Below are 26997 nucleotides of genomic sequence, written 5' to 3' on the forward strand. Positions count from 1 at the left end.
AAAAAAAAAAAAAAATTAGCAGTGGTCCGGTCCACTGTCACTCACACCTTTTGGTGGGCTGGAGAAGTAGCACTGGGGGCAGAGCTGGAAGAAGAGGCGAGGGGAGCAAGTAGTTCTACTCCCCACCCCCATCCCCACCCGCTGCGTTTTCCTTCCTAGGGGCTGCCTCCAGCACCACCGCTGCTGCTGATTCTCGTGGGTAGGCAGAGCAAGCTCGTCTGCTCCGCTCTCTGGACCACAGGAGCACCAGGACGGCGATGGGAGGAAGAGGTGAAGGGGTGGGGACGTCTCTGCCAATCAAACACCGCTGAGGTAAACCAGGCGTGGCATTTGAGTGGCAGAGCCGCCGCCACTCACCCTCTTTCTCCCTTCGCCATCACAGGGAGTCTCGGCTTCATGGCGTGGGCCGGATTTAGGACCCAGGTGGGCCTGATCTGGCCCGGGGGTCATAGTTTGCCGACCCCTGGTATAAATAAATAATAAAAATTGTCTATTATCTATCTGTCATCATCTATCTCTTTTCTTATACAATATTCTAGTAGACTTATTTACTGACTAGTACACTCGCAGCCTTTAATATGAGTAAGTGTATCATGAAAATACACTTTTTGGAAGCACTCGGAAGGAAGTGATCACCATAGCTGTCAACTTTTCCCTTTTCTTGCGAGGAATCCTATTCGGAATAAGGGAATTTCCCTTAAAAAAAGGGAAAAGTTGACAGCTATGGTGATCATGTCCTCCTGGGTTTCATGATACAGATGCAAAGGAAAGCTGAGTGCAGTTGAACATGCACTCTGGACTTTAAGAAGGCCAATTTCAAAAACCTTTAGGACCTACTGGGTCGTGCAGAATGGGAGTTCAGTTGGAAAGGAAGAACATCCAGTGGGACTGGGGACTTAAGGAGAATATACTAGAACTTTTTTCTGTTTGAACTGAACGGAGTACTAAGAAGTGTGGTCTTCCGCTATAAAGAGTAAGACCTGTGTAGTGAAAGGAGACCCCAAGGAGTCTGGAACAAAACGGAAAGGACTTTTGCATATTCTACCAAAATTTGAGCCCTTGAGGCTCCTTAAAGATAAACACCAGGACTTACATCTGAACTGGCTTGCCTCATACAGATAAATTATTTATTTATATGATGAGGTCTATTGTTCTGTGGTTTTGCATTTAGCAGCCATTATTTATTAACAATTGCTTGGCTTGGCTTTTTATTTTCCTGATGGACAGGCCTAACTTAAGATAACAGATTTTAGGATAACATATTCTCTCTTCAATAATTCATTCTTTTTAAACTTACTTTTTGTTGATATAGCATTTGATGACACATATACATATATAGAGAAATATGACTGTAGTTTACGAATGTACCCTGATGTTTAATCAGCAGCTAAACGAAATGACTCCAGATAGTGCCCGTGAAGTAATTCTAACCATTCTCCCACCCCACCCCTGAACTAAACAGCTCAAAATGGATGAGCTTCTTTGGACCTGATAGCTCAGTACTGGATGATAATAAACCTACAATTCCTACCTTTAATAGATTTAAGGTTCTAGGAATAGAAAGTCCAGCAACCATATGCTGAAAATACCAGTAATACTATCAATAACAGTAACCCCACCTCTCTACCAAGTGATAGAGCACTCCTTGCTGAACAATATGATCTGGTGGCTGTAACTGTCAAAAATATCTTTATAGAGCTCAGAAGCTTTTCAAATAAGATAAATAGTTTGCTATCTGTTAAAAAAAAATGTTCCCTCCTAAACCAAATACTGAGAAGTCGTATGGCAGTGAAACACCAAATAATAATGTAGCTGGTCAACTTTTCCGCTCCCCAAAAGATTCAGATTTAATCCTTCAGGCAAATAGGATAGCCCTAACCATTCACCCCTACAGGAAAAATGTATTTCAGTGGAACACAAAAACTTGGGCCTTGAAACACCTTAGCATGTTATTACGTTTATCAACAAAGGAGATTGACCTATCATTTATTAAAGTTCTATATGCCCATCCTTTAGCACAAAAATGCATTATAACATTTAGGTCAGATAGAATCCCATCTCTGCTCCTAAAGAGGAAATATTTTTTGGCCAGAGTTGGTGTGTCACCTGAGTCTTTCTGGACACAGTGAAGAAACCTCTCCTGACCCTAAACAAACTCTCAGCATGGAAGGATACAACCCAGGGCCATCCCGTCTGACTGAAAACCATACCTTAAAAGAAGTGCCCTTGATTTCTTCCAGCAATGAACATCAGTGCGTCAAGTTACACCTTCCTCCAGTAAATTCCACCGAGAAGGATTATTTTCAATACCTACTTAACAATTCTAGAATTTCTGAAGAAGAGCACTTAATAAGTTCATACAACCAATTACCTCAAACCGAGCAAAAAGCTATTTTAGAAAGACTGGGCACATTAAGAGAAAGACTGATAGCCCAGAGCAATCCTGAGTTGGACCCAGACTCAGTGGCACCATTCCAGGCATGTCCAACAGGTCAATCGCTGGATGAATGAATGAATCTTTATTTGCGTCAGCCATTGGCCATAGCAATAAAACAACGATATACAAAGAACAGAAATAAAAAGTCAGTTATATGAAATACATTTTAGGGTTTTGAATCAATAGTCAAATAGTGGGTCTTATTCTGATTGCCCCAGCTAAAAACCTTGCAACCTTTGCTGTCACCTGTGATCTTGATCTGCCAAGAGAATGGACACTGTGGCACCGCTGGATGGATTTCAGTCGATCAATCCGATTGCACTATGGCCAGGCAGTCTTTGCTCCTCCCTCGCAGCCGGGGCTCAGCTGTTGGAGGGAGGGAACAAGCTGTGCCTTTGCTTCCACAGTTGAGTGAGCTCCAGAGCATGTGCCAGCAGGCTGAATGGGGCTTGTGAGGTGGCTGCAGGATGGAGAGAGTTGTGCCTCCGCTTTTGCCTTCCCGTGAGCTCCGGAGCACATGCCATTGGGCTGAAAGGGACTCGCGAGGCAACTGCAGGAGGGAGAGAGTTGTGCCTCTGCTTTTGCTGTCCTGTGAGGTCCAAAGCGCGTGCCAGTGGGCTGAGTGGGGCTTGCGGGGTGACTGCAGGAGGGAGGTTGTGCCTCCGCTTTCGCCATCCCATGAGCTCCAGAGTGCGCGCCTCTCCCACTTCACTCTGCTAAGGAGGCCGCCCTTGGGACCCTCACTGGGTGCTGCAGGGCCACACTTGTGCGGCAGGGAAAGGATACAGTGGTCCCCCTTGAGAGCAAAGGAAAGTGGGGTGCAGGGGTGCCAATGTTCCACATTCGGAATGAGGCTGGATAAAAGGAGAGGACCTTTCCTTCCTCCTCCATATAGAGTGGCTTGTGGCTTAATCAGCTTTCGCCTCCATTTGGGCAATACATGGAAGAAGGTGAAGGAATCGAAACTCGAATCTGTGCTAAGGAAAGAAAGGGGGTTTTCCTGGCCACCCACATCTTACCCCTCGCCCCAGTGACAATGGAAGATTGTGGTAGATCAGTTTTTGATACTGTGATATTGATCACAGCCTACTTGAAGTTGGACATGCCTGGCCTACACAATGAAAACCTGATAGAACCACCAACATTATGCTCCAGAATAATTTGATCCCCTTTGAGACACCTTCCAGAAATAATGCTATTTCTCATCAAGCGCGCCAAACAACAGAAAATTGGTCAGAGATGAGGAAACTGGAGCCGCATGAACTAGGAGAAGGAAACCTGGAAAGAAAAGTTACCATTCCTGTAGACAGGCCCTTGCAGAGCCAGGCAGAGGCCCGGGCCAGGTAGATAATGTGCCCCCCCCTTTTTTACCCTGGGGATTTCAAGGCTTGAACCGTATCTGCATATAAAGACAAAATGGAAAATATAGATATACAATAGTGCTTTTTAAAAATATATAGGGAAAGGGATTATTTTAAGTATTTACACTTAAATAATGGTGAGCGATTGAGAATATGCTGACCGAGGCACCCTTTGGGCTAGGTGGGCCATATGACCCCCCCCCCTCTGTTTGGGCCTGCCTGTAGAAGTACATCAGCTGCAATGCAACCCCCATTGGCTAGTGAATGAATCAATAGAAACTACAAAAGAGATCACTGAAATCAAGGCTCTAACACAGGGGTCCCCAAACTAAGGCCCGGGGGCCGGATGCGGCCCAATCACCTTCTAAATGCGGCCTGCGGACGGCCCAGGAATCAGCATGTTTTTACATGAGTAGAATGTGTGCTTTTATTTAAAATGCATCTCTGGGTTATTTGTGGGGCATAGGTGTTCATATTTTTTTTTCAAAGTATAGTCCGGCCCCCCACAAGGTCTGAGGGACAGTGGACTGGCCCCCTGCTGAAAAGGTTTGCTGACCCCTGCCCTAACACAACAATGACAACCAGCACAATTGCACAATTAAAAACTGAAGTCTCCCGCCTGTCTTGGAATTTGGCTGGCTGGAGGATAGTGATTTTTTGACTATATAAATAAATTTCAAATCCTGTTGTTTCAAGAAACTTGGTAAATGCAAGAAATATGGTTACCTGGTTATGCAGCATATGCATCTATTGCACTTCCCTCTTCTAAAGGGGGTAGACCAAGTGGAGGTTTGGCGATACTGATATCTACCTCCCTCTCAGTCTCAACTACTCAACTTAAAAGGGCTGGCACCATCCACCATGGATTGCTGTTCTTATAAAAAATGCAAGCCATTCTTACATTTTTAGCAACATCTATGTTCCCCCTAAGAGTTCACAATATTGTGATCCAGACTGCTGGAACAAGCTAGAGGACTACTTAGGCGAGCTTGAGCACAAATTTCCCTTGACGCCATTAGTGGTAGCTGGTGATTTTAATGTGCACATAGGTCCAACTAATCAGGCCATTGCAAGGGCCCTAGGAAGCCTAATTGAATTGTGGGAAGATCTGGAAATTCGAAAATCTAAAGACAAGAAGATTAATGACTCTGGCCTTACCTTCTTTGCATTAGCAACAAAGTTAAACTTAACATTAATTAAAGGCTCCCAACTAGATAACTCAGAAGGAGAATTTACTTACACAGGAAATTCTGGCGCAAGTGTAGTAGATTATGTGATGATTACTCATCTCTTCCAATCATCATTTCATTCCTTCACAGTAGACTCAGTAGCTGGCAGTGACCATCAGCCACTAAGATTTTCTCTGTAGTGGCTTAATAATTCCACCATAAAACACAATACTCATCTAAATTTTGAACAAGCATTACTAATAACAAACAAGAGAATTAGATGGAACCCCTTGTTGCAAACTGGTTTACAACAAAGGCTTTATTTGGAAGAGTTTCAAAATTAAGAAATGATCTGCTACAAGTATCCAGCATTGAACTAGAAAATGAACTATATACATGATTAGCAAATTCCCCTTATATCTTTTTTTTAAGGTATCCCTGCCAGAAAATTAACAAATCAAAAGGGACAATATAGTATGGTATGATAAGGAATGCATAATTCTAAAAAGGCAGATGAGAAAAGTTTTAAGGTTGTACTGCATCAGTAATTCTTCTACAATCCCTTCACAATTCTATGAAATGCACAGGAATTACAAAAGACTAATGGGGGGGGGGTCTATTTTGAGGAACAGTGGAAGGAACTAGGTCTTGCACTCCTGCAAAATAATCCAGCAAAATTCTGGGATATACTTGCAAGACTGGAAAAAATAACAGCTCCTGTCCCGGAAGGAACTATTGTTAAGAATGATAGGGAAAGCCATTTTAAGAGTGTATTCAATGAGCCCACTGTCCCCATGATCACCTCAGATGATAACACTGGATGTAAATGGGAATACATCTGGGGAAATATTACAGTAGATAGGATTAAATCACTAATGTTAAGACTAAAAAAAGGCAAAGCCTCCGTTGAAGATAGTCTCCCTCCAGATTTTTTTATTTCATTCTCTGGTGGACTCCAATTTTTACATCATTATTTCCCCAGATTAATAATTCTGGAGTCCCACCCCGATTAATGGTTCCTCATCATCCTGGGAAAAAGTGACAAGTGAGGTGCCACAGGCTTCTGTCCTGGGCCCATTGTTGTTCAATGTCTTTATAAAGGACTTGGATGAAGAAATTGAGGGGATGCTCATCAAATTTGCAGATGACACCAAACTGGGAGAGGTAGCTAATATCACAGAAAACAGAGTCAGAATTCAGAATAACCATAACAGATTGAAGAACTGGGTCCAAGCTAACAAAATGAATTTCAGTGGGGACAAATGTAAGGTTCTGCACTTAGGCAGGAAGAACCAGATACACAAATATAAGATGGGGACACCCAGTGGCGAAGGAAGCTGCTTGGGGGGGCACCCAGGGTGTCACCCCCTCCAGGGTGGCACCCGGGGCAGATCACCCCAAACGCACCCCCTTGCTCCGCCCCTGGGGACACCTGGTTTACTAGCAGTATGTGTGAAAAGGATCTAGGGGCCTTGCTGGAGCACAAGTCTAACATGAGTGAACATTGTGACACAGCAGCAAAAAAAAAACCCTAATGCTAGTCTAGGCTGCATCAAGGGAAGTAATAGTACCACTCAGTTCTACCTTGGTGAAACCACAGCTGGAATATTGTGTCAGTTCTGGGCACCACAATTTAAGAAGGATGTTGACAAGCTGGAAGGTGTGCAGGAAGGCCAAGCAAGATGATCAAGGGTCTGGAAACCAAGCCTTATTAGCAATGGTTGATGGAGCTGAGTGTGTTTAACCTGCAGAAGACGGAGAGGAGATATGATAATCATGTTCAAATATCTCAAGGGCTGTCACATGGAAAAGGGAACTAGCTTGCTTTCTCCTGCTCAGGAGCGTAAGACTTGAAGTAATGGCTTCAAGTTACAAGAAAGGAGATTCTAACTAAACATCAAAAAGAACTTTCTGACAGTAAGAGTTGTTTGACAGTGGAACGGTCTCCCTCAGGAGGTTGGATGGCCATCTGTCATAGATGCTTTAGTTGCAATTCTTGCAATGTAGAGGGTTGGACTAGATGACCCTTGGGGTCTCTTCCATTCTACGATTCTAAAAAATATTACATCATAAATCCAACAAGAATAAGCATTTACATAAACATAGATTATATCCCAAAGCTGAAATACTTTTCTGGAGCTGTAAAGTGTATGAACTCAATTACTTTATGCATGTCAACGTTGTCCATACACTTATTTTTTGGTATATAAGACGCCCCTATGTATAAAACGACCCCTATTTTTTTGAACCCAACATTAAGACATCAATATTTTCAACATCAAACAGAACAACTTGTGCAAGGTTTTTTTGTGAAGTTTCACCCAAATCTTAGCCTGGGCTGCCAGTGCTAGGGCCCAAACCCCTGTATATCACACATCTACAGAGTTCAACATTTGTTATCAATATAATCCAGATGTGCTTAGTACAGGGGTCAGCAAACTATGGCTCCCGGGCTGAATCAGGGCCCACCTGGGTCCTAAATCCGGCCCACATTGCAAAGCCGGAACCCGCCGTGAAGCCGAGACTCCCGGCAATGGCAACGGGAGGAAGAAGCCAAGTGGTTGCAGCTCTGCCACTCAAACGCCGTGCCTGGTTTACCTCAGCGGCGTTTGATTAGCAGAGATGGCCCCACGCCGTGCTGAGGTAAACCAGGCGTGGCGTTTGATTGGTAGAGCTGCTGCCGCTCAGCCTCTTCCTCCCATCGCCGCCCTGGTGCTCCTGTGGACCAGGGAGCAGAGTGGACAAGCTCACTCTGCCTACCCATGAGAAGTGGCGGTGGTGGTGGTGGTGGCAACCCCTGGGAAGGTAAAACGCTGCTGGTGGGAATGGGGGTGGAGAGGAGAACTACTTGCCCCCCTCACCTCTTCTTTCAGCTCCACACACACACACACACACACACACACACCCGGTTCTGCTTCTTCAGCCCTCCACAGCCCACTGCTAAAAAAAAATTGCCGACCCCTGGCTTAGTATATCCTGATGATGTCAGGCACGTTTTGACTTTAGCATGGCTTAAAGTCACAATAGCGTTAAAAATGGAAAACTTTTTATTAATTAAAAGAAAGATCAACCACCTGTTCAGATTTTTAAGAGATTTAAATTCACCAAATATGTTAATGTTGTAATAGTCTTCTTTAGTTGGGACACAGGTGGCGCTGTGGGTTAAACCACAGAACCTAGGGCTTGCCGATCAGAAGGTTGGCAGTTCGAATCCCCGCAATGGGGTGAGCTCCTGTTGCTCGGTCCCTGCTCCTGCCAACCTAGCAGTTCGAAAGCACTAAGTGCAAGTAGATAAATAGGTACCGCTCTGGCGGGAAGGTAAATGGCATTTCTGTGCACTGCTCTGGTTTCCCCAGAAGCGGCTTAGTCATGCTGGCCACAGGACCCGGAAGCTGTATGCTGGCTCCCTCGGCCAGTAATGCAAGATGAGCGCCGCAACCCCAGAGTCATCCGCGACTGGACCTAACAGTCAGGGGTCCCTTTACCTTTACCTTTTTTTGTCTTCTTTAAGCAATATTAGATGATCTGTATCTCCAAGCAGCATATTATAGTCCACTTGAAAATAGATAATGGAAAACAGATCTTAGAAGCAATGTGGTATAATATTAAAAAACAATTATTTACATTTTCTTTTATCCACCAATTACATGCAGTCTCAAGCCTAGTTTTCCTAAATAACTCCTGAATCCAGGCTGAGGATCTGTTATTTTTATATTAATTACATATAGCACATACCTGATGCACCAGAATAGTCAGGTATATTCCTAAATAGCGCTCCATATATCTTGTAAAAACTTGCAATAATTAACATGGGCTAAATTCTGTCAATATTTCTGTGAAGACTTATAGTGGAACAAATATATACAATCCATTATACATCTCTATTCATATTAACAACAACGGTAAACAGACCGACTTTTAGGATCTGACAGATCAGCTCAAGGAAGCATACATGCAGCATTCATTTGCATATATGGTTTCCCTTACTTTATCAAGGTTTTCGTATTTTCTAAGTAGAACTAATGTAATCTACATATTTCTGATTTAGTTTATAGTTTCGTTATTACTTTGTTTGTTGGACTGGTGCATGACATTACCCGTGAAAATGCTGCTGGAGCCTGTGTTTACCTCAAGTCTTGAAGATCCACATTCTTCTAAAGCTCCATTGCTTGATTACATATATAGGGTAAGTATATGATTCTCCTCCTATTGCTTAATTATGTTGTTTGTTATGATCAAAGGCAAAATTATTAAGCAGTTGTGGCATTCACACACAGTCCCCGGTCATTCCACAGACTCTTGACCCTGCACCACCACGGCTTATCTCTTCCACTGCCACCAACCAGGTTTCCCCGGTAATACACGGTATTCAGACTGTCAGGTTGTAACGTATTAACAAAGAGCTCTAACTCACTCTGACTCCTATGCCTCCCACCACAATAAACAAACCGAACTAACTGCCCAAACCGCTGTGTTGAGCCTTAAACACAGTTAGGCTCCGCCCCTGGGCTTTCTTATTGGTCAGCCTATTAACCCTTTCTCTCTCTCCCCCAGTACGGCGTCTCTATAATGAGTGGGCAAAGGCCACAGCAGTAAACTATAATATTTGTTGTTGTTCAGTCGTTCAGTCGTGTCCGACCCTTCGTGACCCCATGGACCAGAGCACGCCAGGCACGCCTATCCTTCACTGCCTCTCGCAGTTTGGCCAAACTCATGTTAGTAGCTTCGAGAACACTGTCCAACCATCTCATCCTCTGTCGTCCCCTTCTCCTTGTGCCCTCCATCTTTCCCAACATCAGGGTCTTTTCTAGGGAGTCTTCTCTTCTCATGAGGTGGCCAAAGTACTGGAGCCTCAACTTCAGGATCTGTCCTTCTAGTGAGCACTCAGGGCTGATTTCTTTGAGAATGGATAAGTTTGATCTTTTTGCAGTCCATGGGACTCTCAAGAGTCTCCTCCAGCACCATAATTCAAAAGCATCAATTCTTCGACGATCAGCCTTCTTGATGGTCCAGCTCTCACTTCCGTACATTACTACTGGGAAAACCATAGCTTTAACTATACGGACCTTTGTCGGCAAGGTGATGTCTTTGCTTTTTAAGATGCTGTCTAGGTTTGTCATTGCTTTTCTCCCAAGAAGCAGGCGTCTTCTGATTTCGTGACTGCTGTCACCATCTGCAGTGATAATGGAACCCAAGAAAGTGAAATCTCTCACTGCCTCCATTTCTTCCCCTTCTATTTGCCAGGAGGTGATGGGACCAGTGGCCATGATCTTAGTTTTTTTGATGTTGAGCTTCAGACCATATTTTGTGCTCTCCTCTTTGACCCTCATTAAAAGGTTCTTTAATTCCTCCTCACTTTCTGCCATCAAGGTAGTATCATCAGCATATCTGAGGTTGTTGATATTTTTTCCGGCAATCTTAATTCCGGTTTGGGATTCATCCAGTCCAGCCTTTCGCATGATGAATTCTGCATATAAGTTAAATAAGCAGGGAGACAATATACAGCCTTGTCGTACTCCTTTCCCAATTTTGAACCAATCAGTTGTTCCATATCCTGTTCTATATTATATAAACCATAATATTAGTGGGATATTTTCTGCTTTTGAGCTAGATTTGATTAAATTCATTAATCCGGGGGGGGGGGAATTAACTTATTTTGTATCTTATTCAGATTGCTTGATTCATTGGATTTGAGTGGGAACTAACCCCTACAGTAGCAGTAGAGAAGCCCAGCCCATGAGCCTAACTAAATCGATTAGGAAGAAATGGTGTCCACCTGCCAATCACCTGACTTCATATGCTCTTTAGCAGTAAAAGGCAGCATTTCTCCCTACCATGCTCCAGTGCTGGGTTGGGTGAAAATGCTGCCTTTTAAGGAGCAGACAGAGGGTTTATCTCCACTCCTAGCATTGTGGTGTTTAGCGCTAAGGTGCAGAGATAAAAATCCATCTTCCTGCTCTTTAGAGAGCTCTCTAAAGAACAGGCAGAATGATCTTTCCAGCCACCTACTTCCCAGCACTGTAGTGGAAAGAGCCAGAAATGCTGTGTGCGTGCGTGCGTGCGTGCATGCGTGTGCGCGCGCGCGTGCCTACCTGCCTCTCTGATATGCGGGAGTGCATGAGTTTGTGGCTGCATGTAACCCGTGAGAGAGAGGCGGGGGGGGGAGTGCTGTGTGCCTGGTGTCTACATTTTTTCTTTTGGGCTCCCCCCACCCCATCCACCATTGGAATGTATCCCCTGGAAGGTTGGGAAAGTTGTAGTCTGGATATTGGGCTGAAATAGGTTTCTCATTCCTGCTCTTTGCATCTTTCTGAGCATCCTTTTATACATCTTTTTGTACTTACTGAGACAAATCAAAAAAGTTGTTGTTGATGATGATGCTGATAATAATTTATTATTTATACCCTGCCCATCTGGCGGGTTTCCCCAGCCACTCTGGGCAGCTTCCAACAGATAAAAAACAGAATAAAACATCAAACATTGAAAACTTCCCTAAACAGGGCTGCCTTCAGGTGTCTTCTAAAAGTCAGATAGTTGTTTATTTCCTTGACATCTGACGGGAGGGCATTCCACAGGGCGGGTGTCACTACCGAGAAGGCCCCCTCTGCCTGGTTCCCTGTAACCTCACTTCTCGCAGTGTGGAGAAGGGCCCTCAGAGGGCCCTCAGAGCTGGACCTCAGTGTCTGGGCAGAATGATGGGGGTGGAGAAAATATTAGTTTTCAAAAGCTTTATTTAAGAAAAGCAGAATCTTATTTATAAATGTACTCAAACTATTGATAGTCTCTATTTTTAAATGGATGCATTATTTTATAAAATTCCATTTTTTCCCTGCACAAACAAGCCTCCACATGCTTTCAAAGGTTGTTAGGAATTAAACATTTAATCGACTTCCAAGAAAACAAAATGAGTCAATCAACTGGCATGAATAGGAACCATGCCATTCAGTGTGTCTGCATGCTTCCTTTATCTGAAGGGTTGGGTTGGATCCAGCTGGAGAATAAATGGGTGTAGCCACTTGCCTTACACCCGTGGGCCCATGTTATTGTTTTAATGATGTCTTCTTTGTTTTTTGGATTATACACCACTTATGAAATTTTTGAAATATTAATTGATATTGAAATGCTTTTAAATATATAAAATAAATAATATGGTGTTGAGTGATTGTAACTTCAGTCTGCAGCTGCTAAGGAAGAATTGGGAAGAGTGTTCCCAATTATTTCTTTGGAGCCCCAGATTCAATTCAGTTTGTGGTTTCAAAAGAAGAATTGAGAGTGCAGTCTTCCGCAGCAGCTTTGGCTTGAACTGCACCATGGCTGATGTCATATACGACATCAGACACAGAAAAGATGGGCATGGATAGCTTGGTGACCAACCTCTGGTGCCTGGAGGTTTTCCACTATTGCTGAAGCAGAATGGACCTAGATCATGAAAAAGTGGCATCCTGCTGTGATGACATTATTCAGGACAAATTGTTGGGCACGCCATCCCTAATGCAATTGTCATTTCATTTGAACCAGGAATCAAGTGAACTATCTGAGACTATTCATGGTTTAGAGCTTGCTTCAAGCACAAAGAGAATGGAAGTGTGCAGTCTTGGCCCCTGTGATGAGCAGGCAGCATGGTGTCTTGCATTTGACCTGGCTTGATGTCAGTGTTAGGAGCCTGACACGCCTTTGACGGGCCAAGAGACCAGTACCTTCTGTCTGCTTCACTTCAACTTCTAGTTGAAGCTCCCAAGAACAAGTATTTATTTGTCACATTTATTTATTTTTATGTTTGTGGTACCATTGGAGGAGTTTTGGATATGGCCAACATGCAACCTACTGAACAACAGTATAGTGTAGTATTTTCTGTTGTGATTTATTTCTCACTTTCCTTTTGCTTTTTCCAGGTCCTGCATAGTTGTGTTCATGGCTCAAACACATATACACAGCAAAGTCATTACCTTTTAAGCCTTGCAGACCTCTCTAGTGATATCTATGATCCATTTTTGCCACTTGGAAATGTTAGGAATTCCGAACCCGTGCAGTTTCAGTCTTCTACGGATCTGAGCAACTTACTCACTGTTGCTGAAGGTAATAAATACTTTGAAATAAGCTAAATAAGGTGGGAAGAATGGTGCAGCAATAAGCCTAAGCTGTAAAACGTTTAAAAACATTTAAAACAATGGAGCTAAAACCATAAAACTTAACTAAAACTGGAGGGTTTGATTAATGCTGCCATTGTCGCCACCATCTTGAATCCAGGATCTACTTTGAAGAACAAGAAGACATTTTAGCTTTAATACATTAAGAAACAGTTCTAGAGAGCTCTCTATGAGAAAAGTGCATGTTTTGCAAGAACTTTATCTAGCTACAACACATTTACTATTTAGGTTTAGCCTACACTATTAAGATATCAGAAGGTCCATAGCTAGATGGAGGTAGCTTGGATGAGCAGGAGACCTCACTTGTGCCTGCTATCTCCACCTGATTGCCTCTATCACTGCAGCTCCTTACCCCACACTCCGGGCATTCTGGGGAGGATTGCTGAAATGGGGAAGAGGGAGTGGAAGTTCCCCTTCTGTGAACACTGCTTTAGAAATTGTAGTAAATAAATGTTGCAACAAATGCCCTTCTGCATATGACTATTTTGGCTTACAGCCAGTGTTTCTGTCACAAAACCCAGACTCTAGCTGAGCCAACAGGTTTCTTATTTTGAGATCCCGTTCTGAGTTGACACATGCAAATAGGAGCACACTAAAACACTGGCACCTCATTCAGGTTAACTGCTGCCACACATTTATCTCCATGCAAGAAAGGGCCTGTGAATAACACAAACTTACAGAAATATAGCATAGAAGGGTTCTCCAACATAGACACCAGCAGCTTGAGATGTATGTGGCTCCCAAGGATTTCAGACTGGTTTCCTTCTAGGCCTGTTTGGAGATACTAGGGAAGTTAAATGATAATTTACTACTTACTATGATAATAAATTACTATTTATCAATTTTTTGGAGTACATTCCTGATTCTTCCATTTGCATCCCTGGCTTAATATTCAACCAGTGAGTAAATAACCTAATCACTATCCTCAAATATATTAGGAATGGGCCTTTCTCTACTTCCAAGACTGCAGATGGTGTGCTTTTAGATCTTTCTAGTATCCCTCCTAAAATTTGTGCTGGATTGACTCCAAATCAGAGTATGCATCATCCCCCAAATTTCAGAGCCATGTATAAACAGGATTTACCTTGATCTTTGTGCATATTTTAGTTGGCTTATTTTGCTTATTTTTTAAATTACTTTCAGAAAGGAGAAGAAGGAGTTTGGAATTAATACCTTTGACTGCACGAATGATAATGGCACATCTAGTAAACAATTTGGGCCATTATCCCCTAAATGGAGGACCTGCTGTTCTGCACAGCCTTATTAGTGAGAATCACAACAACTCATATGTGGACTCTTCAGAACTGTCTTCTGAAGTTTTCAGAAGCCCAAATTTACAACTGTTTGTATTTAATGACAATACTCTTATATCTTATCTTCAAATTCCTTCTGAAAAGGAGATAGACAATGAACCAGCAGCAGCATTCTCTAAAGTAAGAGTAATTGTTAGAGATATCTCAGGGAAGTATTCATGGGATGGAAGGCTGATGCATGGACCATTAGCTGGTAGTCTACCAAATCAAAATAAAAGAATATCCACTGCAGTTTTGGACAATCATAAGCAGAACTTTGAGCCTCCAATGGACTTCATTCAGATATATGAAGGAGAAGATGCTCTTGATAAATTGCTAGAGAGAATTGGCAATAGTAGCCCTGAGTGCCTTTTACATCCACAACTAAAATTGAATGAGCCATCGCCATCGCCATATGTCATGAACCATGACCAAGAGAAAAATATATTAGAAGCAATAATGCAGCAGAGTTGCATAGAAAATGAGTATGCACATGGATGCAGTTTCAATCTCAGTATGAAAGTTGAAAGTCAAAAGGCACCAAGACCTGCACAGCTCCAAGCACCATTTCATTTATGTAGGCTCTTGCTAAATGACTTGGGAATGAATTCTTGGGATAAAAGGTAAGTAGGGTTTTAGATTACTGCTATTATTAGAAATAATACTATCTTTCCATCAAGGAGGCCAAATGGAAGTCCCCATTTTCAGAAAAGCACCTCCACTCAGTGGAAAGCAGAAAAACTTTTGAAAGGGAGGGTGCTTCTGGGCTCCTAGAGTGGCCAGAAGCTAGATTTGCAGAGTTTCTTTTAACTCTCTGTGGTTAATTTTTTCTAACATCTTTCTTCTTTTCTCTTTTTTAATTTCTTTCTTTTTTCCTCTTCACTTCTGGCTCCCATGCCAGGGATATTGGGCAAAAGAAATATGATTAGGAAGGGGAGCGAGAGAGTTGGCTTAATACAGAGTATTTCTCTTAACCATTTGGGAAAGAAACAGACAATTTTTCCAGAACGTCTCCCACCTACAGCCACAATGCTTTCTAGATTTTTTTATTACCTAGTAGTATCTGTATGGATTGACCCCAAAAAAGGGACAGGGCAATTAATAAACCAAAAAGAAAGAATCTACTTTAAAAAATAATGGATTGCTTCCATTGAGTGTTTAGGCTTAGGCCACAGACTCAGATGTATGTGCAGGAGGTAGTTGGAGCCAGAGAGTGATGTCCCTGTCTACATATCTTGTATTGCCATGTTGGTTTCAACAGTTCACTGTTAGTGAGACTGGGGGTTAAGGGGTAGCTGCTTTGACAGGTCATTCTGGGAGTCTCCTTCCCTTAGTCAAGTTAGAAGATGACTCAGGCTTTCACAAAGAAGAGATGCTTCCCTATAGCTGAAACTTGTCCTCTGGCCTCATTTGGGAACAGGAATGTACAGTAAGTAAAAATGTGATATTTCAGCTGGGAAACCCTTTACAATTGCCAGATTCCTGTCACCCTGATTTTTCTTCAGGAACCCATCTAAGTGTGATGCATGCTTGTTTTTCATTGTAACAAATTCCTGAGAGGCAGCTGTGATATTCTGCGGCAACAAAAACAACAGTCTTGTGGTGTCTGAAATACTACCATGTTTGTTATGACAGGTTCAGAGAGGTAGACTCCACCGTTGGGACAGGCTGGGGTGGGAGAGTGCCAGAGTTCTGTTCTAGTCAGGTTGTATGGGATCAATTTCAGTCTGTTACCTCTGAGGATGTGGAAAGACTGCTTGAACGAGTGAAACTTGATAAAAGCGAGGCAGGATGGGCTAGGCAATGGGGTGGTGAATGCTTCCCTCTGCGAGGGAGTCTTCCCAGACCCAATTAAAGAAGCAGTTATTAAACTGCTTCTTTAAAAACCATCTTTGGACCCAGCCACCATGGCCAATTATTGCCCAGTCTCAAATATTCCATTTGGATCCCTTCTAGTCAGGGTCCAGGCCTCGTCTTAGGACTGAAACCACTTTGGTCATGCTGGTCAATGATCTCCAGCAAGCTAGAGGCAAAGGTGAAAGCTGTTTCCTAGTTCTGCTGGATCTTTCAATGGCTTTTGATACCATTGACCACAGTATCCTTCTGGACCGTCTGGGGGGGGGGAGCTGGGGGAACTGTTCTACAGTGATTCCGCTCCTTCCTCCTGGACCATGTCCAGGAAGTGGTGTTTGGAGGGGAGTGTTCAGACCCCATGGCACTCACTTGTGGGGTAACTCAGGGCTCTGTCCTCTCCCACATGCCTTTTAACATCTATATGAAGCCACTGAGCGAGATCATCAGGGGGTTTGGCCTGGCTGTCATCAGTATGCGGATGATACCCAGCTCTACCTCTCTTTTAAATCTGAACCAGTGAAGGCGGTGAAGGTCCTGTGTGAGTGCCTGGAGGCGGTTGGAGGAAGGATGGCAGCTAATGGATTGAAGTTGAATCCTGACAAGACAGAAGTATTGTTTCTGGGGGACAGGGAGTGGGCAGGTGTGGGGGACTCCCTGGTTCTGAATGGAGTAACTGTGCCCCTGAAGGACCAGGCGCACAGCCTAGGAGTCATTATGGACTCACAGCTGTAGTGTCCATGGAAGTACAGGTGAATTCTGTGTCCAGGGCAGCTGTCTACCATCTGGTACACAGGCTGAGACCCTACCTGCCCGCAGATTGTTTTGCCAGAGTGGTACATACACTGGTTATTTCCCACTTGGACTACTGCAATGCACTCTACGTGGGGCTACCTTTGAAGGTGACTTGGAAACTACAACTAATCCAGAATGCAGCAGCTAGACTGGAGACTGGGAGCAGCCGCCGAGACCATATAACACTGTCCTGAAAGATGATCCCAGTATGTTTCTGAGCACAATTCAAAGTGCTGGTGCTGACCTTCAAAGCCTCAGCCTAGTGTACCTGAAGGAGCACCTGCACCCCCATTGTTCAGCCTGAGGTCCAGCACTGAGGGCCTTCTGGTGGTTCCCTCACTGCAAGAAGTGAAGCTATAGGGAACCAGTGGTAGTGGCACCCACCCTGTGGCACGCCCTCCCATCAGATGTTAAGGAGATGAGTTAAGGAGATATAACATTTAGGAAACATCTGAAGACAGCCCTGTATAGGGAAGCTTTTTAAGGTTTAGTGTTTTACTGTTTTTTATACATGCTGGAAGCCATCCAGAGTGGCTGGGACAACCCAGACAGATGTGTGGGCTACAGATTACTACTACTACTACTACTACTACTACTACAGCAGGGGGTCCCATACTGTGGTCCACAGACTGCCAGTGGTCCACAGGATATATGCAGGTGGTCTGTGAAGAATAGCAGGAACAGCCACTGTGAACAGAGGGAGGAGGGAGCAGTGGCTGTTCTATATATCAAGTGTGAAAGACAGAGCAAGAGGAAGAAAGAGGAGCCCACTTGTAAGGAGTTGACAGAATTAGCAGCCAGAAAGAGGAAAGCTATTGCCATTCTTTTGTGTCTTTTACCTGATGGGAGGCTAGAATTAGCCTTGATAAAATATTTGCTTCTGATAATGGAAATACATCGCCAAAAAAAGAACAAATTTCCCCATCCTTTCATGTTTTTCTTTATGCATTATTAAGCTTGAAAGGAGTAGAGAGAATTAGCAGTAGCATAACTGAAAGCTAGAATTAGGAAGTTAAATTTATCGAAATAAATGAAATGAAAATTGATAGAATAAAATTTATCAATAACACACAATATATAAGAAATAAAAAGCAATAAAAATACAATTAAAAATCATACAGCAGTTAGCACAGCACATTACAATTGCTACAACAGAGAGAGAAATCATTAAGAGGTCTGCCAAGACTTGGCAATATTCAGGTGGTCTTTGAGAAGAAAAGTTTGTGAATCACTGGACTAGGGTCTCTGGTTAATAAAAGCATATACCATTATACCATTGTTTGTTTTTAATACACCACAAGACTCTTTGTTAGTATTGTTCTGTGTTTCTCAAATGCCATTTGACTCAAGAGATCTTCCCGCCATTCCATGGTCAGGAAACTATTTCCCCATGCCTTTACAAAGGAAAGTAAGGGGGGTAGGGAATAATTTGGAAAGATCTGATTTCAACTTTACCGTATTTTCAGCTGGAATTTTGTGGGATGGGGTTATATTCTACTTTGAAAAGGGAAAGATGATATATTTACAGTTGCATACAAGTACTAGAGGGATTGAGAATATACTGGCTAATCAAGCGCCCCTCATACTTGCATGGCGCAGCAGGACTATGTTTCACCCAAGTAATCTGGATATTGTACAGTGGTGCCCCGCTAGACGAATGCCTCGCTAGACGAAAAACTCGCTAGACGAAGGCATTCGTCTAGCGGAAGGCTGCCCCGCAAGACGAATTTGTCAATGGGGCTGCCTCGCAAGACGATTTTTTTTTTCGTCTAGTGAAAACCGCGGTTTGCATTGGTGCTTCGCTAGATGAAAAAATCGCTAGACGAAAATACTCGCAGAACGAATTATTTTCGTCTAGCGAGGCACCACTGTATTTTGAGTGATTCCCAGGAGATGGTAGTGGATTGGGAAATGGATTTGGAATGATTGATTACTGGCAGGTGGAGGAAACAACAATTCAAACTTCAGGCTTTTTATTGTAATAAATATATTGATATTTTCAAAATTATGTAATGCAAATGCATTTATAATTTTTTCCTGTTGGTTACTTGAAAGATATAAGGAAATTACAATGCTTACATATTGTGAAGCTTTCCCACCATAACATGTTCCATATATCCATAGAAAAAGCTTTCATCTACTGAAGAAAAATTCTAAATTGTTGAGAGAGCTGAAAAACTTGGACTCAAGGCAATGGTGAGTTAAGTTTTTAGCTAGGCAACCACTTATGGATACATTTACAGAATGAGGTCCAGTTTATTATTTTATGTTTATGAAATGTGTTAGGTTTATTTTTATTTAAATGTTATATGTCTTGTAGCATGGTCCAATTTAAATAGTAATTGTAAATGGATATTTTTGAAGAAATTCCATATTAGAACAGTCTTTAAACAATTTTGGATTGGCTTCAAGTACTAAATTAGTGGAGGGTCTAAATCAGGAGTCAGCAAACCTTTTTAGCAGGGGGCCAGTCCACTGTCCCTCAAACCTTGTGGGGGGCCAGACTATATATTTGGGGAGGGGACGAATTCCCATGCCCCACAAATAACCCAGAGGCGCATTTTAAATAAAAGCACACATTCTACTCATGTCGAAACACCAGGCAGTCCCAACAAATAACCCAGAGATGCATTTTAAACAAAAGGACACATTCTACTCATGTAAAAACATGCTGATTCCTGGACCGTCCGCGGGCTGGATTGAGAAGGCGATTGGGCTGCATCCAGCCCCCAGGCCTTAGGTTGCCTACCCATGGTCTAAATTTTAACTTTGGCTCAGTTTGTTGAAAAAGTATGAAGAAGAGCTTAAGATGTAGAATTTGGGGCATAAGCTAAGCATAAACTAGAGCTCCCAAGCAATATTCCCTGAACGTAATGTTGTTCAAGAGCATTTCAGGAAAGAAATGGCTGCTGCCACTTTCCCCCAACACTGTGTCTAGGTCATTCAGGTGGGAAAGTAGAAGCTACCAACTCCACCATGGCTGTGGGTCAGTTCACTCTCCTCTGGAAATCATTCAAAAACATTTTAGTGTGTCATACCACATGTCATTTTCAGAATAGTTTCACATATTTACAAAAATCAATGTTAATAGTTTCATTTATGGTTGCTTTCGGTTTTTTGTTATTTCCAATTGCAGCCGTGAAACTCACAAGATTGCAGTATTTTACATTGCTGAAGGACAGGAAGATAAATGTTCAATATTGTCCAATTCAAAAGGAAGCCAAGCATATGAAGAGTTTGTTGCTGGTCTTGGCTGGGAGGTAATTATTAGCCAAATATTTAATTTTGATAATTCAGCCCATGAATTAATTGCCATATTTGGAGCAATGTAGCAACTTCTCAACTGTTTGGCAGTTGACCACTTATTCTTGCAATGCACGGCCAATGATAGACTTGAAGTAGAGCCTAAACAAACATGCCAGGTACCAGAGGCACTGACTTGGCCCCCATATTGTTGGTACCCAGTGGCCCTTTTGCTCGACGTTGGGTTCCATGCTTGGCCTCCACAGCAACTAGGTCGGGGACTCCGTTGGGGCTGCAGGTGTGCTTCCACAAGTATGGCCCAGCTTCCGGGGGGTGGCTGTGGCAGGCCTCAGTGGAGGCCTCATGGTGGAGGCCTTGGCCTGGTCACTGCAGAGGTGCAAGCGGCAGAGGCCTTGGCCTGGTTGTTGCAGCAGGGGTGGGGCAAGCAGGCAGTGGAGCCCACATCGTCGGGGGGGGGGCCCTCCTCTTCTCCCACAACATTGGGTGGGGGGCTCAGCCCTCTGCTTAAAAAGATTGTGGAGGCCAAGGTTCCCACAGTCCCGTGAAGATGGCTCCTATGCCAGGTCCTGACACCAGACACGACAGCTTGGCTCTCTTACTGGAACATGGGAAGTGGCTTGTTTGATGACACATTTTGAGCTGTGGCATCTGTGATAAACAGGTCTGGAGGCAGCTGAAGTGTGAGAGATTCTATTCTGTTGGGCCTGTGCATTTATGATTTCTGTTTCGGGGGAAATGTTACTTCTTATTAAGCTGCATCAATGCTCATGGTGCATTACAGAGTAGTATAAAACAATACAGGCCCTTGCTCTGCAGGGACTAAAATGTAAATTATAGTAAGTAAGCTTCAGAAGTGAACTTCATGTTACGCACTCTATTGTTGAGGTCACTGAAATATACAATTGTATGACTTTTAGACACAAGAAAAACACAAAAATGATTCAATTTGAGAGGCTATTTTGCCACACAGTTCAATGAAATACTAAGAAACCTTTTTTAATAATGTATTTTTGAGAAGTTAAAAGTGTATAAAAATATTACATTTTAATATGCAGCAAACAATACCTCTATCTCCAGTGTTAGAATTGTCATTAAATGTAAATTCTAAACCTATTTGCATGGAAATGCCCCATTAGTTTAATTGGAATTTCTTAGGATTGCAGATTGAGAGTAAATTCTTTGTTTTTACTTGATTAATTAAGGTTGATCTTTCAACTCACTGTGGATTTATGGGGGGCCTTCAGCGTAATGGCAGCACAGGCCAAACTGCACCATATTATGCTACATCTACTGCAGAAGTTATTTTCCATGTGTCTACACGAATGCCCTCTGATTCAGATGACTCACTGACCAAAAAGGTAAGTCCTACAATGTAGTGCTCCTTTAAAGATATTTGCTATGGATCATGTGGACAGGGAAATTTTCAAATGTTGTACGCAGAACTTGAATTGCACAGAAATTGGTTAAGAACTTAAACAAAATGGCACACTTCAGTGATCCTTGCTTGCTTAATTTCATTTCTATACCACTTCATATTTTTAAGGAAAAAAATCTCAAAGCAGTTTACAACAACATTAAAATATCAAATAAAACAATCCAGAGTAAAACATTACAGAAGAAAGTCAAATATAAAGTATACATTCAAACGGGAAACTAAAATATTATCTTAAACATTTCAAATGAAAGCATTACTAAAGAAAGTCAAATATAAAATGCACATTTAAAACAGCATAATTGACAACAGGATAATGTATTATCAACAGCATAGAACAAAACTGCTGCTGTTGCTGCCATTCCTGCCTTGGTGGTTCATGGCAGGCTGTAGAAGCTCAAGCCTGATGACCTGGGTCTGCACTCATGGTGATTTAGAAGTCTTTCTAAATCTGCTACAATTTGATTCTTGATACACAGCAAAGCCTCCTTTTATTTATTTAAAAGACTAATAACCTCAAGCTGTGCAATATGTTCTTTCTGTAAAAGCATTTGAGAATCTCTGTTGTACAGACTCAATGAGATACCTGTAAGGCTGTTGTACTTGGTTCAACAACTGTCCTGCTTACCTCTGTCCCGCTCTTGTGACATTTGGGCAACTTTTTCCTTCTGATGCACCAAATCTTTACAAGCAATGTAAAAGATGTACGTAAAAGCAAGAATCAAGTGAAATCCTTCCCCCTCCATTCGCAAAAGCTCTTCCACCTCAAAAGTCACAGTAATGGCAGGTTCCAAAGTGTTCCTTGATAGCTGTGTGATTGCCTTTATGCCTCCCTTTTCTCCCAAAGAGCAGAAGACTGGTACAATCTCTCTACAGGTATAAATGCTGTTAGTGCAGGGGCAGCCAACCAAGTGTTCTCTAGATGTTGTATTACAACTCCCTTCATACGCTGCCTTAGCACTACTCCTGCATCCTCTTAAAGGGGTGGGACTTTGATGTGGGCAGTGACACATTGGACAGGGGAAACTATCACAGTTCAGCACACATTCATAGAAGCATAGAATTGTAGTTAGAAGGTACACCTGGGGTCATCTAGTCCAACAGGTGGTCATCCAACCGCTGCTTAAAAACTTCCAAGGAAGGAGAGTCCACTGCCTCCCGAGGGAGACTGTTCCACTGTTGAAAAGCTCTTACTGTCAGAAAGTTGACTATAATGTAATAGGCACCTTTTATTACCCTGTTTATTTTTTACCTGATTTTTCAGTTAGTGTAAAAATGCTTTTGCAGCTACATTTTTACAGTATTAGAAAAAAAGCAACTTGAATTAAAGTTGAAATATATTTAAAAAAATTAAAAATGTCCAGTAGCACCTTAGAGACCAACTAAGTTTGTTCTTGGTATATACTTTCATGTGCATGCACACTTCTTCAGATACCAAGCTTATACCAAGAACAAACTTAGTGGTCTCTAAGGTGCTACTGGACAATTTCTTTATTTATTTTTTAATATTTTGACTGCATCAGACCAACACGGCTACCTACCTGAAGTGTGTTATAGCACCACAACACTATGATGCCTTTTAAAACAACAACAGCAACCCTTTCCAGACATTGCCTTTTCAAGAATGTGGTTAGTGGCAATGGCAGAAAAGAGTGTTTTTCATCATGTGCATGGAGCTTTAGTTGACGACTCCGTTAAATTGGACTTTCCCACCCACATCAGCTATGTCACACCAGCTGGTGTAGATGGAACATAGAAAGATGAGCATGCTGAGAAAGTACGATATAACCAGTCATGTGGAAGCCCAGTTGCAGTTCCATTTGTGGCTGACAGTGAAAGAGCAATGGTTATTAATGCTGGACACCACCACCACTCCAGCCAATCTGGAAGTTGGCACTATCTACAAACCTTCCATTGCCTGTTCCTGAGACTGAAACATCAGATTTCACAGGAAAAAGAGGAAAAAAGTAATGTTCCCAAGCAGTAATGGCATGTGCCCCGAGGCATCACTGGAAAGCAAAAGTCTCTTCCATCTGTTGTTGCAGAAGAAATGATCCCCAAATTGGAACTGTTTACAAGAGGGACACAGATCCTCATAAAAGGCACTCCATATATTGTGGCTTCTCCTACTTACCTTTGCTTTCTTTAATAGTATTTCTTCATCTGCTCTTTCAAAGCTCTCTAATCCTCTTTTGGCCTGGCTGTATAAATGCCACAAACAACAAACCAGAGAGTGAAATCTCCCCTTCCCCCACTCCAGCTGCTTCTGTCTCTTGCAAAACAAGTGATCAAACAGTATCAAGGAAGCATTCTCCATTTCACACCTTTAGCAGGCATATTTACTAAAAACCACAATACCCACCATCATTTCAAATATGAAAATAGGGACACTCTCAGGAGTGCCAACTTGGCACCGGGGCCATGGGTGCCATGCCCGAAATTTGTGGGTGCCTGGCCCCTTCATGGGGAATTTTGTGGGTGCTCAGGCTTCCAGGGCCCCAGGGAGTTGGGACCTATGGGCTCTCTACCCAAAGATCATTGATGAGAACTACCCGCATACTACATTTACACAGAAGCTCTGCTCTGCATTAACCTCTCCTGACTTATGTGCCATTTCTTATTTTAAAACAATGTTTAACTTTACACTTAAGTTTGGTTTACATATTAGAGAGTAGTTACAAATTACACTCAGCGGTGCTTACTATCTGGATAAGGAGTAACGAAAGTTTGTGAACACTGGTGCATGTGTGCATACAATTACAAGATAATTAAAAAAAACAAATTGAGAATAGTTATTTACTAAGGTCAGGTATAAGAAAATTAAATCAAACGTTGATTGCACTCTGTTAACTCTAGCACAAAACACTGTGTCAAAGTTTATTTTCGGAAGTCTGGTGACTGTAATTCTGATTGTTTTCAATGAGATGTTTGGAAGCTAAAGCTGGGCTCTTTTAAGACTGCTTTTGGGTTTTTAGTAAGGTATATTTAATATATCTCTGAGTGTTTTGAACTGTTCAGGTGATAACTTGCACTCTGACCAGTTTTGTGTCCTGTTTTTTTCTTTGCCCATTTCCAAGCATAATAAGCAAAATTCTGAACAACTTGCTTAGCTGACAAACTCAATAGCATGACAGAAGGTCATACCACCTGCCGGCCAGAAAAGCTGCCTTTAAATGTGACCATTCTGCAGCAGGCGGCATATTTTGTGACCCACAGAATAAGACAGATGTCATAGTAATAATTATTAGAGATTCTATTTTTAATGAAAAGTAGTTGTTCCCACATGTGTTTTGTAAAATAAGTAGAGAATTCTAATGAATGCATATTGTCATAAAGTGAAATAATTAGGAACATATCCTAATACATATGCTAGTACATGGTAACATATTTAGAAATCACATTTTTGTGCTTAAAATATATATATAATACATGGTGTTAGCTGCAAAATTATTGTAATTACTGAAATGTGTTTTTTTCTTTTGAAAATAAGACATATTCCGCAATACCTTTTGGAATCCAATGATTTATCATTATGAATAGTATTACTGTTTCGTCCAGACATCCTGCAGCCACAATGGAAATGAATAGTAATAGCAACATCCTAATAGTTTCTTGTCAAAGCTGTATGTTGCTTTTTTATATACAATTAGAGGCAAAGAGCTTCTCAGTTCAGAAAGCTGGGTACAACCCCCTACTGAACTCTTGCTCCTTTACTCAAGAAATTCATTAGTTATAGCTAGATTAGATTTTTAGCAGCTAATCTCACTGCTGTAGGGGTTTGCAAAGTGGAGACAGAGCTGTGCTATTGGATTTGTTCAATTCATTTGACTCTAGGACTATAATTGCACTTATGTCTTACAAGGCTTTTTATAGCCTAAGGCTGGCTGGCAGCAAAAAACAAATTGGCAGTGAATACAGTAAGAGTGAAAGGGAATGAAAGGCACACATTATCAGTCTCCAGGCAGTGCTGTTCTGGCAGGAAGTTTCTTGGTTAATTTACAAATAAAACTTCGATTTTAGGATGGGCACTCTGTCAGGCAGACAATGGGGATGTCAGGACTGGCCATTACTCAGTAAAAGTAGCAGCCATGCCTACCCCAAGCAGAAGTTCTTCAATCACACAGACAACTCCTTTCTGGAGCCAGCTGGCTCTGTAATGCAATTAGTTGGAAAAGGAGGTCAGACTATTAGGTGTGTATACCATGACCACTGTTAGCATTGGTGTGTTGCCTGGGAGGCATGTTGCAGGATAGCTGAAACAGAGTGCTTTTAATGCTATTTAATTAAGTAGGATATGTGGAATGTCACACAACTAGGTTCCGAACATGTAGTTTGTTCATAAGACTTGAAGGGGGGGGGGGAAATCCCAGTAAATGACAGTTAGATTCTGATGTACAGATGGTAGCTGAGGAAATTAATTCAGGACATGATTAATAGAAAAATTCAGATTATATTCAATCAAGTTGATCGACCTTTGGCATGTGAACACTCACTTTTATCTAACCCTGAAACATCAAAAACCCAAGGCTGCTTACGCATGTAGTTAAAAATGTAGGTATATATTATTTCTCTTTTTAATATTATCTGCAATTTAGAATTAATACTTCCCTATGAGCATTCTGGGACCCAGGTGGTGCTGTGGGTTAAACCACACAGTCTAGGGCTTGCTGATCAGAAGGTCGGTGGTTCGAATCCCTGCCACAGGGTGAGCTCCCGTTGCTTGGTCCCAGCTCCTGCCCACCTAGCAGTTTGAAAGCATGTCAAAGTGCAAGTAGATAAATAGGTACCGCTCCGGCGGGAAGGTAAACGGCGTTTCCGTGCGCTGCTCCGGTTCGCCAGAAGTGGCTTTGTCATGCTGGCCACATGACCTGGAAGCTGTCTGTGGACAAACACCGGCTCCCTCGGCCTATAGAGCGAGATGAGCACCGCAACCCCAGAGTCGGACACGACTGGACCTAATGGTCAGGGGTCCCTTTACCTTTACCTATGAGCATTCTATGAAACTTGTAAGTGACACTGAGCGACTACTGAGCTCATTCACACATCACCTAAAACCATAGTTCACCATAGCTTAGTTTAACCATAGCTTAGTGTAACACGCTAGTGTGTGCTGGTGCATCACTCTTTCTCTGCTACTGCTGCTGCTCCCACACTGCCAGGAAGTAAACCATGGTCTGTCCTTGAGTCTGAACCCAGCCTTGTGCTTTGTTTCTCTCCAAAGAAACTGCAAGCCATAGTCAAATTTGTCC

The 26997-nt window shown here is 42.4% G+C and overlaps 1 protein-coding gene across 3 annotated transcripts in view; it reads left to right on the forward strand.

Moving 5' to 3' along the window:
- RALGAPA2 (Ral GTPase activating protein catalytic subunit alpha 2) overlaps positions 1 to 26997 on the forward strand; it is a 175859-nt gene that overhangs the window by 88037 nt on the left and 60825 nt on the right. For all 3 annotated transcript variants that reach the window (XM_033154123.1, XM_033154121.1, XM_033154122.1), the window contains 6 exons: positions 9016 to 9153; positions 12860 to 13043; positions 14258 to 15029; positions 19177 to 19248; positions 20189 to 20312; positions 21519 to 21674. In XM_033154123.1, the coding sequence (XP_033010014.1) occupies positions 9016 to 9153; positions 12860 to 13043; positions 14258 to 15029; positions 19177 to 19248; positions 20189 to 20312; positions 21519 to 21674 (1446 nt within the window). The remainder of the gene's footprint in view (positions 1 to 9015; positions 9154 to 12859; positions 13044 to 14257; positions 15030 to 19176; positions 19249 to 20188; positions 20313 to 21518; positions 21675 to 26997) is intronic.

This window comes from Lacerta agilis, chromosome 7 (genome assembly GCF_009819535.1).
Source record: "Lacerta agilis isolate rLacAgi1 chromosome 7, rLacAgi1.pri, whole genome shotgun sequence".
NCBI lineage: Eukaryota > Metazoa > Chordata > Lepidosauria > Squamata > Lacertidae > Lacerta > Lacerta agilis.